The sequence below is a fragment of the Vipera ursinii genome, assembly GCF_947247035.1.
Source record: "Vipera ursinii genome assembly, chromosome: Z".
Taxonomy (NCBI): Eukaryota; Metazoa; Chordata; class Lepidosauria; order Squamata; family Viperidae; genus Vipera; species Vipera ursinii.
Window position 1 is genome coordinate 52,366,874 of NC_139517.1, and position 16,639 is coordinate 52,383,512.

Here is a 16,639-nt window from a genome sequence, read left to right on the forward strand (position 1 = left end):
GGCCGGGTGGGTGTGGCCTACTGGGTGGGCGTGGCTAAAGTGCATATGGCCTACTGGGTGGGCATGGCCAGCTCTACATAGTTCACATCAAGGGTGCCTATGGGGGCCTGGGCAGGAGTGGGACAGATCTGAGGGTCTCCGGCAGAAGGAGGGTCTCTGGGCCAGGGCCAAGGCAGTGGGGGCCGTTCCCTCACTATTTCCAGGATGGCTTCGCGGGCCGCATGAAACCACTTCACGGGCCGGATCTGGCCCCCGGGCCTTGTGTTTGACATGTCTGCTATAGAACAAACCTCTTTTGCAGCAGCTTTGTGATCACAATAATGCATTTTAAAATAGAAGTGGAAAAAACAGTTGAGTTGATTGAATTTTGATTTATATTCTGACTGCATTTTAACATTTTTGCCTCTTTTTTAGGCTGCCAAAAGATTTTTTTGACAAAATTGAGCAAACAGAAGTAGAAACAATATCTTCAAAAGGTTCAAGTGGTGTCTTATTAGGAAACTATAACACAGAGGAAGGAAAGACAGACGAGATGACAAAAGAAATTAGAGAGAAGAACAGCAAAGCTCCATTGCCAACAACAGCTCAATATGAATCATCTTCAGATCTTGTTCCAAAAGCAGAGCTTGTACCCTGTTCATCAGCAGGTAAGATTAGCATTTGTAGATACCATCAGATAACTATCCCCCCCAAATCCCAAACCCTATGATCCAAGACCACTAGAACAAAGATGGCATGAATAATAATAATTTAAGTTTAATTTATTTTGAAGAAATGGTTTAGTTTCTAGATTTATGCAAAGCACTTTAACACAAAATCCTTGACTCTTGCAATTGCTTTGAGGAGGGCTGTTCTGTCTGGGCCAATATGGGACTGGGCAGTTATGTCCCTAATACGAGGTTTCTGGAGGGAATTTTGAAGTAAAGAAGCAGGTGTTTAAGTATGCATGGCACAGTAAAGAAGTCTTTCTGTATATAACCAATCAAGAACTGGCTAGAGTGTAAGATATGAAACAAATAATTGCTGCTTTGGAACTTTTCAGTTTAGTGCTGATCTAGTATTTTTCTGGTATGGTAGTGACTGGTGATAAATATGAAGTTGCCTGCCTATTTATTTCTAAGGCAATCTCCATATCCCACTCACATTTTATTTTATTTATTTTTATTTTTATTCAGTATTGTAGAACAGGCTATGGTTTAGCTAAATAATAATGAGAAGGATTTCCTCATCCTTCCTTTTCACTGTTTTTCAGATCAACCCTTATTTGAGTTTAAAAGCCTGCCCTGTCCCCTGAATCAATGCTTGAAGCAGTAACAGCATAGTCCAATGTCATCAGTTAATGGTATTCCATGAGCATTACTCATTGAGATGGAAAGTGATAGATTTTGCTGCCTTCCCTCTTTGATTGGCCTTGACTCCAGATTCTTACACAAAGTACTGTATTTTCAGCAGTATTATGGTTGCAGGAAGCAGAGAGAAAGAGATAGTTGTTATGCATGGTGGTTAAACAGGCTGGACATCTTATTTCTCCTGCATCATGCCCTGGTGTTTGTGCCTTGGTAGGCTCAGCACTTTCCTTGCCAAAAACCTGAACATGACTGACATGACAGATGAGGTGTTCATGAGTATGAACATAGTAGACCCAGCATATGAAGGTCAGTCTGGAGCTATTTATTAGCATCCCAGCTAATGTTAACATTGGCACCAGTGCATTCACAGACACATGCTATAGTTAACTGATTGTTAATGCTGAATATAAAGTAGAACAGGAGGAGGTTAAGCCTGCAGATTAAGCTTAACCTGCTTCAACACTGGATCTCTTGAAATGTCTCCACAAATACCTGGGACAAAAGAAGTAAATAATGAAAATGCTGTATTGCAAGAATAGAATGGTTCTGTATAGAAATAAAGTCATTTGTGCAAATATGACATTGTATTTATTGTCATTTTGGTATCATCACAGTTTGCAATGGATGCTGTTCTTTCCACCTATATCTGTTCAAGCTAAATTAATTTAATCTCAATTTCAAACCAGAATTTCCTGCTCAATTCATTCTAAATTTGATCCTTTGGTGTTGATTTACATGGAAATAATTGCTAGCCAACGCTTTTCAGTTTATTCCCTGTGCTATTCACAGTTAATATATTTATTTTAGTAGCAAATTATGTATTTTCAGGCTGTGCTTAAGTATAACCTTGTGTTTTGTAGACTACTTGGAGAACAGTGCTTTAGCTACTTCTCAGTTATCCCATTCAGAATCTGTACAGAAGGCAGAACCACAAGAAACATTTCATCAAAGGTCAAGTATCTAGAACAAAAATTAAGTAATATTTTAATTTTAATTATTTTGCCCCCTTAATTAGAATTAAGTATGGACCAGTACATTTCATTAAAATTATCAGAAAATTAAATTACTTATTATAGCATTATATGTAGTTTTTGTTTAATGACTACAGTTGTGACTGGCAACTGTCACTAAGCAATGTGATTGCTAAGTGAAACATTATGTGACTGTGACAGACTTACAATGTCACTTCCCATTCAGTTGTTAAGTGAAATGGCAAGTTGTTAAGTAAGACATAATACCACTGCAACTTATGATTTTACTGCTGGCTTCTCCATTGACTTTGCTTTTCAGAAGTTGATTTTGAAGTGCATACATGTTGATTATATGACCAATGTAAATCCCCACCAGTTGCAAAATGCCCACAAACTGATCATATGACTATGAGGATGCTGAAATGGTTGTAAATGAGAGAACTGGTTGTAAAGTCATAACCGTGACTAGTTGTTAAACAGGGTCTACCTGTAGTTATTACAAACACTGCAATTGTATCTCCTTAGATTTATGACAAAGTTTTATATTAATTTCTGTCCTTAATATTGTGTTCTTATCTATAAATAGGCTCTACATATTTCCTGAGATTTGGGGCAGGGATTTCTCACTGAATATGTTAAAAACGGATGCCAAAATCTAGAATAGTTTTATATTGTTTTATGCCACAAAGCAACATTTCTTACCTCTGCACATCCAAACATGTAGTTTTGACAGAAAATGTTTGTCATTGTTTTCCTTACGTTCGCACAATCTTCAAATACAGAAAGCTTTGCATGTAGCCCTTTTACTTTAAACTGAATTATTTCTGGATATGTAGCATCTGTTTATTTGATGAAAAGGTATGCCTACAAATTAAAAGTCTGGAGGAAAAATCAAAAGGTCTAGAGAGAAGGATAGTTACTCTGAGACTCAAACAGCAAAATGAGAAACTGCAATTAAAAGAAGAAAACTATAACCAAACTCAGCAGTATGGAACTATTAACTAAGGCAGAAAATGTACCTTTAACCAACACAGAAAATGAACCTTTAGAGATTGACTGATGGTGGCATGTCATTCATAGAAGGAGAAAGAAAACAAATCCAGTCAAGTAAAATTCAGGCCCCCTGGAGCTAAACAATCAATTTCATAATCTCCCATTGGAAGACAATGTGCAAGCATCTGGAGAAGAGATAAACCTAGCCTATCAAGTCTAGAAAAAAAATCAGAACAGACTTCCTTAAGAAAGGAAGTTGATAGGTGATTCACTGTTCAAGGGAATTGAAATATCAAGTTGCAGAACGGACAGTCAAAGTAGGGTGGTTAGCTATGTCTCAGGAGCAACTATCAACGACATGGTTGAAGAATTTATTTAAATAATTAATCCCACAGATTATTATCCGTCCTCTTTCTAATAAGCGGAGAAATGATACGACAAAATCCATAGCAACAATATCAAGAGATTATAGCTAGGCATGAAAGCCAAACAAATGGTGGCACAGGTACTTTTCTATACTCCCCACGAAAAGTAGGTATTCAATGAGAGAATGAAGAACCATTGAAGTAAACCATTGACTTAAGGGATGGTGCTGTTGAAAGAATTTAGGCTTCTTAGACCATGATCTTCAACGAGATGGGTTGCACCTCACACAAACTGGGAAGAAACCAATGACTCACCTTATTTGAAGGGCTTTAAACTAAAGCTGGAGGGAGAAGGAGGTGATGTATTAGTAGATAATTTCATTCACAAACCTCAGTTCAGTCCTTGGGTGCAATCCCAAAATAACTGGAGCACCATTTGAACATGATTGCAATTGACAAATTTTCCATCAGTCAGTTGCAAAAGGTGGCTTTGCTGGGGACAGTTTCCATCCTGCAATGATATCTGTGACACCATCAAACATCCATATCTGTTTATCCCAGGTCCTTACCAAAGTGCCAAATACAGTCTGAACATCTGGCTGACTGTGTGATGATTAATGACAACAGCAATTATAATAAAGCCAAATAATGCAGTTTCAGCCCATAGCCCAGTTGTAAATAGGCCATGGCCCAGTAGTGGGCCACAGACTGGGGATTCGGGATTCCTGATGTAGACCTATCAAATTTGTGGCTGAAGATATGACAATGTTTGTTTCATATATTGCTTGTTTTTGTTAGCCTTTGTGCTGGTCTAAGTCCACATAAATTACATTCATTTCATATATGCAATGATTTGAGTTATAAGTTGTTTCAAATTCTTATACCCGGTTGCTTTACCCACCATTCAAGAGATAATAAAAAGGCTAAGGAAAGGAAACAAAAAAGACTAGAACATATCATCTTCTGAAATACCCAAATAAGCAGGAATTAACATACGACAGACAGACAAGCAAGCAGAAAATTCCATAATCAAGGAACTACCAACAGAAAATTGCACTTCTGTCAACATGCCAGGGCAAGCTACTGTATATAAACAGGAGTAAACCCCAAACTCACTTACACTCATGATGTTATCTAGTGGGGTAATGAAATGTCTGCAAGCAAACAACCCAGTACAGAAAGCCCCACAGATTTCAAAGTTGAATCCTGAGCTACATATATTCTCTTCTGTTTTAACAGTATGAATTTCAATTCTTTCAGCCACATGTTTTCCCACTGTTTCAACAATGTTATAACCGAAATTCTTAGCTTATTAGCCATACATTCTTTCTTGTTCTTTCTCCATTTCATATTTCAACAAAAATTTACACATTTTAGCAATTATATTTATCATTTGTACATGATTCAACTTCAACTTTCTGCTGCTTAATTCCAAATGTCTTATTGCCTACTTTGTATATTTATCTTAATTGTGCATATTTTAACAGTATTGTTAACTTTACATTATTAACAATTGTTAATAATAGCTAATGTTAATTTATTATTTATTAATACATAATTATTTTATTTATTGTTAATTTATTATTAAAATAGGTTTTTATTATTAACAATAAGTTAATAATAAAGTTAATTTATTAACTTATTGTTAATAAGTTAACAATAACAGTAACGTTACATTTCAATAACATTGAAAACTAAATCCCTCTGCAACCATTTGCTCTTTGTTTCATTTTATATTCTCCATGCTCTTGTTCTAAGTTACCCATTTCTGTTTACCTGCTGTTCTTTTTCCTATAAAATCCTGCTTGCACTGAAACCAATGAAAATATTTTCGAGCAAGATGGCACTCTTTTTTAAAAGTGATTTTTAAAATCCATATTAACCTTTATCATACAATAAAAAACCATGCCATCAAAATCTCAGATCATGTTTTTCCAGTTTTAAAATTCTTTTTTCCCCTCAGCAGTACCCATTTTCATCCAAACTAAATAGTAGGTTGCAAAATACAACTTCATATCAAGCAATGTCAATGCTCCTTGTTGTTTTGCATCTTGAAGGACTTTGTATTTAACCCTTGAATTTTTTCCTTGCCATATAAACCTAAATATATCTTTCTGCAATTGCTTAAATGGTGCATTAGTTGCCAAAACAGAATTGTTTGAAATAAAAAGATCAATTCTGTGACAGAGATTCTCCCCCAACTATGACAATTGCAATTTCTCCCATTTGAACATATTTAATTAATTTAATTTCATATCCTAACATAATTTATCTGAATGTATAATGCATAATGTTAATTATACAATTCATATTAGCTATAGTAATACCCAAATATTTTACTTTTTCTCAATCTTAAGACCAGATCTTTACATCAGATTCCTTTAATTTTCTGTTTTTGTATTCTTTGTTTTACATAACCAAAACAATTCTTTCTGGCATTCATATAAATAATAATAGATATCAATATCAATACATTTGCTATTACTATTATCATTGTTAGAAAACTTAGGATCCTCAGTCCTTCATAACTGAATATTATTTTTAAAATTGTTTCCAGTCTGTAGATGAAATATTTCAGTGAGTTGGATTTGGAAGTGTAGAGTAATGTCTATACGTGGAAATCAACATACAGAATATGAGTTATTTTTGTTGGAGAGAGATTTCTTATTGCTTTGTATTTTTATTTCTCCCATTGGGTTCTATACTTTTCATTTAAGGAATCTAATGGCATTTTGAAAAGTATGTATTACCTTGCCAAGTTGTATAGCAGTAGACTTCTTGCTAGTTAGCCCTAGAAACCAAACCAGATTTCTATCATACCAGCTTGTATTCAGAATTGTGGTTTTGATCTTACAACCATGGTACAACTATTTTTCCAAGCATTTATTTCTCTTGGGTAACTTTTGTTATCAACTTCTAAAGTTTTAGAAGTTTGGTTAGTTCACATGGGAGGTTACAATTCTTCAGAAAGACAAGTATAAAACAATCCTGGATAATGATAAGATTTCCATGATTGTATTTTGGGAATTGGAATAGAAACATGAATAAAAATATCATTATGCAGTATTATGCAACAAATGTATATAATTTAGGCTTTGAAGCACAAAATAATATAAAATGTTAGTAATTTTCATTTCATAAGAAAACATGTACAAAACGTTTTGATCCTGATTAATATTTTTACTTTTTGTGATAAAATATTCCTTAATCTTAAAAAAAGAACTTCAAAAAATGGAAAGCTAAAAATACAAACTAGAGAAAAGAAAAAAAATACTTATGAATAGTCACTTGCTTACCAATGAATTTATTAATATAATATGAACAATGCAAGATATTGTAAGATATCACAGATTTTGTGCCATAATTAATACATATTGCTGTCTCCTTGGGTGGTAGAAAAAATTGCCTTTTCCAAAATGGATCACATATTTCCATTCCTTGACATCTGGAAAAATTTCAAGTTTCTCAGGATTTAAGGCATAGAACTTAAATACTTTAAAATATTTAAAGGTATTAAAATGTTTTAAAAGGATTAAAGTATTAAAATACTTTAGATACTTAAGATTTGGGAACATGCAGACTTCAGGATTCTGATTAAGACAATTTTCTTAAAATGATATTAAGGCTTTGTTTAACTAAACCTTTATAATATATCAATAATTATAAAATGAATTTTAATATTTCAGGTACTTGTCACTTAAGAATCACAACTGAGCTAGGAATTTTGGTTGTAAGTTGTTGCAATTATTAAGGATTTTAATACAATTTTATGACAATCATAAAGCGAGTCACCATGGTTGTTAAGCAAATCCTTTTTTCAATGGGCATTTTTTTTGGGAAACCAGCAAAAAACATCGCATATTGCAGTCATGTTACTGTGGGACATTGCAGCCAGCTGGTTGCTAGACAACTGAATGGGATCATATGATTGCAGCCAAAACTTCAAGGACAGATCATAAGTAACTTATAGGGGTCTGTTCTAACTTCAAATGGTCATTAAATGACTGGTCATTAAGCAAAGACTACTTGTATTGTATTTTAAGATGGCTTTTCTGGTTCTTATTCAACTGTCATTAAATATCTTAAGTATTATTAGGTTTACTTACTCTTATTTTCAGTTTAAATAGTTCATTTGTTACAGTACTTTGAGGTAAATATTAATTATTGCTTTAACATTTCAGGAGAGAAAACACTGCAGAGGCCTTACCAGAGGGATTTTTTGATGATCCAGAAGTGGATGCAAAGGCAAGCATTCAGTTATTTCAGCTTCTATGAATTTTTTGGCATGTGACATTTTTTGTATTTTACTTACTTCATAGCTTGTATTATTACTCTGGCAATAAATAAGATCGCCATCTTATTTATTGGAATAAGAATACCATGGAAACCCCTTGAGATCTTAGAGCAAAGGCAGGATATATATCAAGCAAACAAATAAATGAACAGTCCAACAGCTCCAAGTAGTTGCTGTAATGAAATATTAAGTCCTTACAATTATGGACATAGTTCATTTAGATTTCAGTAAGATATTTGACAAACTACAGCCAACGTCTTGGTAAATTAGAACAATGTGGGATAGAGTATACCACCACCAGGTGGGTTTGTAATTGGTTGACCAACTGCACTCAGTACGCAGTCTTCAGTGGAACTACATCTACATGGAGAGAAGTAAACAGTGGAGTTCCTCTAAAGTTCTAACTCAGTACTTACCACCATTTTCATAAATGATCTAAATAAGAGGATAGAACTCAGGAACTCATCAAATTTGCAGACCAAACTGGGGAGAATAGCCAATATTTTAGATGATAGACTCAAGATTCAGAAGAACCTTGACAGACTTGAACACTGGCCCTAGTCAACAAAATGCTGTACAGTGTTGAGAAAGTTCCTACAGATAGGCAAGAAAAACTAATACACAAATGTAGAATAGATGGTACCTGACTTAACAGTGGCAACTCTGAAAGGGATCTATTGTTCTAGTAGATTACCACTAAGTATGAGCCAGCAGTTAGTTGCAGCTGCCAAAAAAGTTAATACAGTCTTAGGTTGCATCAATAGACAGAGAGTTGCAAGATTGTATGAAGTGATAGTATCGCTTTATTCTGCACTGGTGAGGGACCATATTTGGAATATTATGTCCACATAGAGGAAACTTGACTGAGATCCTAAGAAACAGTGCAGAGAAGAACAACAAAGGGGTCTGGAAGCTAAACCCTATGATGAATGGCTGCAGGAGCTACATGTCTAGTTCAGACATGTCAAACATAGGGAGAGTGAGGTAGGAAGTTTATTCTCTGGAGAGAGAATAAAAAGCCTTTTCTCTAACTTCCTACCTCGCTGTCTCTTCTTCTCGTTTGTCTCTCTGGAAAATAGAAAATAAAATCATCTTCCCCCAGTCAATCTTCTCTTCCCCTTTAAAAATACTTCCCCAAGATCCCTGCCCCGCCGCCAGCCACTGTGGAGGTCGCCGGAGCTCCCAACCTTACAGCTGAATTCACAGAGCTCTGGCAAAGCCTCCCAGCCAGCACCGATCCCACCCAGTGCCGATCTCTTCCCAATTCCTCTCTCCGCTACACTTTCTTCCTTCTCTCCTCATCTCTTTCCTTCCTCCATGCTCAGGAAGGGGTGATGGGAGGGGGAGAGATTGCCAGCATTGCCATGTTGCTGCCAGTCTTGCTATCTCATGTGGGGGGGGATCTGTCCTGGTGAAAGAAAAGCCTAGTGGCTGCAAGGCTGGAGGTGCTGGGGGGGAGAGGGGGTTGGCGCTGATGTACAACATGGTTGTGTCCATCAAAGCCACAACACGCTCAGCCTTAAATCCATGGGGCAGCCCCACCCTGTCCCCTGGGTGCACGCAGAAGTGGAGAATGGTGTCCCTGCTGGTTGTCTTGTCCTGCAGACTTATTTCACCCAGGATGCCGGCGCTGGCCGTCTCCTGTGTGCATACCCAGGGGGTGGGGCAGAGGCGGCGGGGCAGCTCCTTGCTGGTTCCAGTGGATCTTAGGCTGAGCACGTTCTGGCTTTGATGGATGCAACCAGGTTGTAGATCAGAGCCTTAAGCTCCTCCAGCTTCACAGCCACAAGGCATCCCTTTCAGCGGGACTGCCCCCACCCATCCACACGGTATAAGAATGGCTGGCAGCAGCATGTTAGTGCTGGCAATCTCTCCCCCTCCCATCACCCCATCCTGAGTGCAGGGGAAGGAAAGAGATGAGAAGGCAAAGGAAGGAGGGAGGGAGGAAGGAAGGAACGGAGGGAGGGAGAAAGGATGTAATGGAGCAACAGGGTGGGAGGAAGGAAGGAAGGAACAGAGTGGGAGGGAGGGAAAAAAGGAGAGGGGAAGGAAGGAACAGGGAGGAAGGAATGGTAGGTTGGGAGGGAGGAAGGAAGGAGAGAAGGAACGGAGGGAGGAAGGAAAAGAGGGTGGGAGGGAGGGAAAAGGAAGGAACAAAGGAAGGAAGGAACAGGGAAGAAGGGTGAGGAAGGAAGGAATGGAGGGAGGAGGGAGGGAGGGAGGGAAAAAGGGAGGAAGGAAGGAACAGGGAGGAAAGAACGGGGAGTGGGAGGGAAGAAGGAAGGAAAGGAGGAAGGAATGTTGAACTGGCCATGCCCACCTAGTAGGCCACACCCATCCCAGCCACACCCACCCGGCCCCCCAAGGGCAACCACAGTGCTGATGTGGTCCTCAATGAAATTGAGTTTTACACCCCTGGTTTAGTTTAATGAGCAGAACTAGGGGTAATATGATAGCAGTCTTCTAGTACTTGAGGTGCTGTCATAGAGAAGGGGTTTAGCCTGTTCGCCAAAGCACCTGAGGGCAGGATACAAAATAATGTGTGTAAGTTCATTAAAAAGAGATCCAACCTAGAACAAAGTGAGAAATTTCCTAACAATGAGAACAGTCAGTGGAACGAAGTTGTGAGCTCCATCACTGGAGGTTTTCAAGAGACAAATATTGAGGGATATTTGTCCAGAATAATATAAGATCTCCTTCCATGGGCTTGGACTAGAAGACTTCCAATATCCCTTCCAACCCTATTATTCTATGTTCTGTGAAGACTAAGCCAGGCAAAGAGCAATAAAGTTTGATTTCTGATCTTTTGAACAGCTGGTAAGGAATCCATCAGCTTCAGGATTTAGAGGGATATTTGTGTTTGTATTGGTTGGAAACACGCGGAAGACTTCATCCTGCAGTGGACAGAGAATGGCTAGAGTGATGATGATGGTTTGTGCTATGTAGAGTGTGGTTATAGGGGCCCAATGTAGCACTGAGGTCCCCTCCCATTTTATCTTTGGAAGTTATGGAGGTTTTCAAGAAGATATTGGGCAGACATTAGTTCAGAATGGTATAATATTTCCTGCTTGAGCAGTGGGTTGAATTAGAAGATCTCATCAATTGCTTCCAAGCCTATTATTCTATGTTCTGCATAGTTCAGAATTAGAAAATAGTGCCAAGGTTAATGTTTTCTCCTTACTTAAATTCGATGAAGAATAGTCAAGACTGTAATGAAGCTTGCCCAGTCATAAATCAGGGCATCCACGTAACCTACCACATTTAAGACTATTTTTTGCTGCAGTTGTTAATGAATACCCTGGTTGCTAAGCAAATGAAAGATTTCTTAGGGACAGTGTTTTGCCCAAAACTGCTGGGTTTTGGCAAAACCATCTCAAAACACAGTGATGTGACCATGGGACCCTGCAAACAGTTGTAGATGCAGCCCAGTTGCTGAACATCTGGAGTGTGGTCACCTGGCTGGTGGGGGCAACTGTCAAATCTTCGAATCCAGGTCATATGTAGCCACAGTGAGATCCGTCGTGAGTTCAAACACTCAGTAAGTGACCAGTCGTAAGTTGACAACAGCCGGTAATGAGAAGTGTTGGAAAAGAAATAGAACAGAACAGAAATTGAAAATTGCTGGAAGTAACCTCAGATATACTGATGGTATCATGCTTGCCAGAAGTAAGAGAGACTTCCAATGTTGAATTTAGAAGAAAGCACAAAAGTCAGTCTGCTGTTCAAAATTATCCAAAACCAACAATATCTGAATAGGCAAAGCTAATCAAGTACCAATCGCATACTAATACTCAACTCAATGATTAATATTTATGTGTTACTTATATGTAAGGGTGTAGGTCTATACATATGTTGTATATAGTATATTTAAGTGTTTGCCACGTATAGCTCTGAAAGTCAGTAAAAGTTTACATTCATAGTTCAAACAGGCCAGATATGCCACCCAAAAGTTCCTTCTTTGCAGCTGAGTTTTTCCACAGGTGGTAGTTGTTAAGGTCAAACACACTTTTTTCTGGAGTCTGGGCTTCAAGCCAAGCCTTTTTAAGCAATAACAAGTTGAAATACTATATTTCACCACAAGATGTCACCGATGCCATTTAAAACATTTTAAGTCCAAAGTTTTTTGATAGTTTTTCAAGTCTTATTTCTTTTTTTTTTAAGATAAAAACAAATGTCTCCAGTAAGAATAGGAACACTTTTAGTCCCCAAATTTCAAAAGTATATATATCCAATTAGATTAAAATTGTTCTTATAGTTGCCCTGTTTCCCCTAGGTAGTTAGTCGCTGCTGTTCTTGAGGGTGGTGTAGAAATTTCCTTCCCTCTCTCACAGGGGAAAAATACTTTGGGCAACTTTTACAGGAAAAAATACTTAAAATCTTAAAAGAGAAGATCAGATCTCACCCAGTTTTATCCGCGTTGCTTTAAAGGTGCTTGGTGGTGATTTTGACTTCGGCTATCAGCAGCTTAGTGACAAGCCATATTGCTATGGCTGGACTTTCCCCCATCCAGGGCTTTTTTGGATCCAACAGAAGGGCCGCCGCTCTCCCATGATCAGGCGGAGGTCTCCTCTTTACTCATCACCCCTACAGGGTGACTTTCGACCCTTTCCAGGGTGCCCCAGCAGAATGGACGCGAAAGATGGAGCTCATCTTCCAGCATCCACGGCACAGCGATGGCAAACTGAAGTTCCTCAAATTTTAATTTTTTTAATTCTTCTCTTAACAATTGACATTGTTGTCTCTTTTCTTTATTTTTTCCGCCATGTATGTTATCGCTATGCCTCAAAAATATGCTTTGGCTGTATCTCATAAATTTTGTAATGTATCTTTTTTATTTTCTTTGAAGAAAAATTCCATTTCTTTTGTTGCTAAGTCTATAAATTCTTTCTCTTTTAATATAGATTGATTCAAAGTCCATCTTATTTTTTTCTACATTCCTTTCCACACCATTTTTAAAGGATTGTGATCTGCCCAAGTACCTAATTCTATTTCAATTTCCTGCATATTAACCCTTAATTCAGGTGTCATCCAAATCATATCAATTCTGGACCAAGATTTATGACTATTAGAATAAAATGTATGTTTTGACTTTCTTGGGTTCGTTTCTCTCCAAATATCTTGTACACCAATTTCCTCTATCATGTTAAAAAAAGTCTTAGTACCTTTTTCTTCCTTGTTTCCCTGATTTACTGCTTTTATAATCTAATGTCCCATCTACTATTGCATTGAAATCCCCAACTAAGCATATATTTGATATTTCATTTCTACTGCTTTTCTGTGAAGGTTTTGATAAAATTCTTCTTGTTTGTTATTTGGTGCATATATTGTTATCAAAAGTACCTTTTTTATTTAAAAATATTTCTACCATTAGTATTCTTCCTTTTCATCTGCATAAATCATTTTGGAATCTATTGTCTCTAACATATATACCGTATTTTTTGGACCATAAGACGCACCTGACCATAAGACGCACCCAGTTTTTAGAGCAGGAAAACAAGAAAAAAATATTCTGAACCAAATACTACCGGTATACTAAAAAGGGCTTTTCAACCTTTTCATCGATTGTACCATGTTTAGGACAAGGCAATGTCTGAATACCACCAGTCACCCAGCAAGGTGTCAAAAACCTGACCCCCCCAAAAAAGGAAAAAAAATGATAAAGTACAGGTAGTCCTCAACTTACAATGATTCACTTAGTGACTGTTCAAAGTTACGATGGCACTGAAAAAAGTGACTTATGACCATTTTTCACACTTATGACCGTTGCAGCATCCCCAAGGTCATGTGATTTACATTTGGATGCTTGGCAATCGATTCATATTTATGATAGTCACATTGTTCCAGGGTCATGTGATCGCCTTTTGCAACCTTCTGACAAGCAAAGTTAGTGGGGAAACCAGATTCACTTAACAATCATGTTACTAATTTAATTTCTCTCTCTCCTTCTCTTTCTCTTCCTCTCTCCCCCTCCCTCTTTCTTTCTCTCTCCTCTCTCCCTCTTTCTCCCTTTCTCTCCCTATTTTTCTCTTTCCCTCTATTTCTCCCTTTCTCTCTCTCCCTCTATTTCCCTCCCTTTCTTTCTCCTTCTCTCTCTCCCTTTCTCCCCCTCTCTATTTTTCTCTTTCCCTCTATTTCTCCCTCTTTCTCTTCTCCCTCTATTTCCCTCCCTCTTTCTTTCTCCTTGTCTCTCCCTTTCTCTCTCTCTCCCTCTTTCTCTCCCTCTCTCTTTCCCTCTTTCTCTCCCTCCCTATTTCTTTCTCCTTCTCTCTCTCCCTCACTCTCTCTATTTCTCTCTCTCCCTCCCTCCCCCATTGTCCCTTCCTTCTTTCCTTCCTTCCTTTCTTCCTTCCGTCCCTCTTTGTCCTTCCCTCTCCGTGTTAGAGCAGTACCCGGGGAGGGGGCCCTGCGGCCCAGCTTTGTCTTGCAGAAAGCAAGCTGAAACAGAGCGAGGGAGATTGCCAGGAACGCGAATCGGCCGATCTTGTGCTCCTGCAATCTCCCTCGCTCGGTTTCAGCTTCCCTTGCTACAAGAGAAAGCAGGCTGAAACGGAGTGAGGGAGATTGCAGCAGCGCGAGATCGGCCGATTCACGTTTCTGGCAATCTCCCTCGCTCCGTTTCAGCCTGCTTTCTCTTGTAGCAAGGGAAGCTGAAACCGAGCGAGGGAGATTGCAGGAGCGCCAGATTGGCGTTTCTCAGCACATGCCAATTCGTGCTCCTGGCAATCTCCCTTGCTTTCCACTTGTGGAGGTTGGGGCTGGCCATACGGATCACCTTCGGACCATAAGATGCACCCTCGTTTTCCTCCCCACTTTTTTGGGGGGAAAAGTGCGTCTTATGGTCCAAAAAATACGGTAACTACTCCTCTTTTTTTGTTGTTGAGCTGATGTATAATAAAGTTTTCCAAGTTTTGGATTTGCCCAAAATTTATAATGATGTTTTTTTATTTGTGTCTCTTCCAAACAAATTATATCAATGTTTAATTTCTGTATTTGTTTGAAAATTCTTTTTCTTTTTGATGGGGAATTCAATCCATTTATATTCACTGAAATAAATCCATTTTCCTTCTCCATTTTGATTTACTTATATTTAGGTCTTGTTCATCTCGTAATCCTCTGCTTCCTTACTGTTCCCTCATCTTCTTGATTCATCTTCTCTTTTTTTCCCACCAGTGTAATTGTTTCCTCTATTGTTTGTTCTGTCTGTTTCTGGCTTTTGCCATCTTCTTGTTGATATTGTGTTCTTTCTCCCAGAAATGCTCTATATCTTTCATCAAAGTCCTCTGTCTTGCACACTGAATCCAATCAATATCTTGTATTAATCCAATTGATTAGAATCTCTTCTGGTATCAGCCATATAAAATTTACTCCTTTTGCAATCAGCTTTGTAGTCAAGAAATGATTGTCTTCAGGTATCCTTTATTCTCTTGGGAATCTGTTTCAGCACTACTATTTCTTTATCTTTATATTGTAATGGATTATCTTTAACTCTTCTTAATATCTCATCCCTTGTTGTTTCTTCATAAATCTTACATGGACTTCTCTGCGCAATTTGTGTTTCCTCGCGTAACTTGAATTCATTCTAAATATTTCATCCACCTCTTGGTGCATCTCTGATCTTTCAGTTTTTAGGGCCTCTGCTAATAGATTAATAATCATTTTTGCTATATCTTCCTCTTTACCTTTGGGTATGTTCTGGAATCTCAAATAGTGTATAGCTTTCTCCATTTCCAAAGCAGCGACCACTGCTAAGTTTTGATTTGCTTGTTTTAATCTTTCATTTTCTGTCATTAGTGCTTCAATTTTCCCCTGAGTATGTTCTGATTGATCTCCCACCTTCTGAATTCTTTGTTCATTTTTAAGAATCATTTGTTGGTGAACCTCAAATTGTGTCTTTATGTCAAGCATTCGTTTAGCTTATCAACATTGCTTTTTGTTTCTTGGTGATTCTTCTGCTTCATTTCTTGCATTAGTTGTTAAGTTATGTGGATCACTTTTTGGAGATTGTTTGCCTTCTCTTGTTGTAACATTACTTCAGTAGATCCCTGACTTGCTGGACTAGATGTTCCAGAAGAGGGCGTAGAAGCAGGTTTTTTTTGTAATTTTAAAGAGATTTGGTGCACTCATTGTTCAATCAGGCAAATTTTGTAAATCCATACGGAGAAGAGAAAAAAAAAAGAAGCAAAAAGAAAAAAAGATAAGAAACAAGCCAACTGCTTTAGGCTATAATCCAACTTTTAAAATACCCAACTGTTTTAGGCTATAATCCAACTTTAAAAGGGAGCCAACTGCTTTAGACTGTAATCCAAGTTTTAAAAAGAGCCAACTGCTTTAAAGTGTAATCCAGCAAAAAACAACACCCAACTGTATAAGTCTAATCCAGATATTTCTGTCAGTTCAAAGATATTAAAAAACTGTCTCTAAATAGTTTCTGTAATAGTTATGTCTAGAGTTAAAAAATGTAGTTTAAAATAATCTTAGTTTTTTCTTTTGTAGAGTGACAGAATGTCGCACAGGTGTTGTTTCAAGGTCACCACTCTTCTGATTCTTTCTATATTATTGTAATATCTTCCTTCACCACTAGATGTCCTCATTAATTGTAGTGTCTCTATCCAGTAATAAAACTATTTAAAATGCTCTTTCATAACAAAGTAAAAAAATCTTCCCAAA

At 37.7% G+C, this 16,639-nt stretch overlaps 1 protein-coding gene across 4 annotated transcripts in view; it reads left to right on the plus strand.

Annotated features, from left to right (window-relative positions):
- ZNF830 (zinc finger protein 830) overlaps positions 1-16,639 on the plus strand; it is an 85,697-nt gene that overhangs the window by 32,543 nt on the left and 36,515 nt on the right. For all 4 annotated transcript variants that reach the window (XR_014494187.1, XM_083377141.1, XM_083377142.1 and 1 more), the window contains exons 5-7: positions 415-647; positions 2,210-2,300; positions 7,860-7,923. Coding sequence is in view for 3 of the 4 variants with exons in the window: in XM_083377141.1 (XP_083233267.1) it covers positions 415-647; positions 2,210-2,300; positions 7,860-7,923 (388 nt within the window). In the remaining variant the exon portion in view is untranslated. The remainder of the gene's footprint in view (positions 1-414; positions 648-2,209; positions 2,301-7,859; positions 7,924-16,639) is intronic.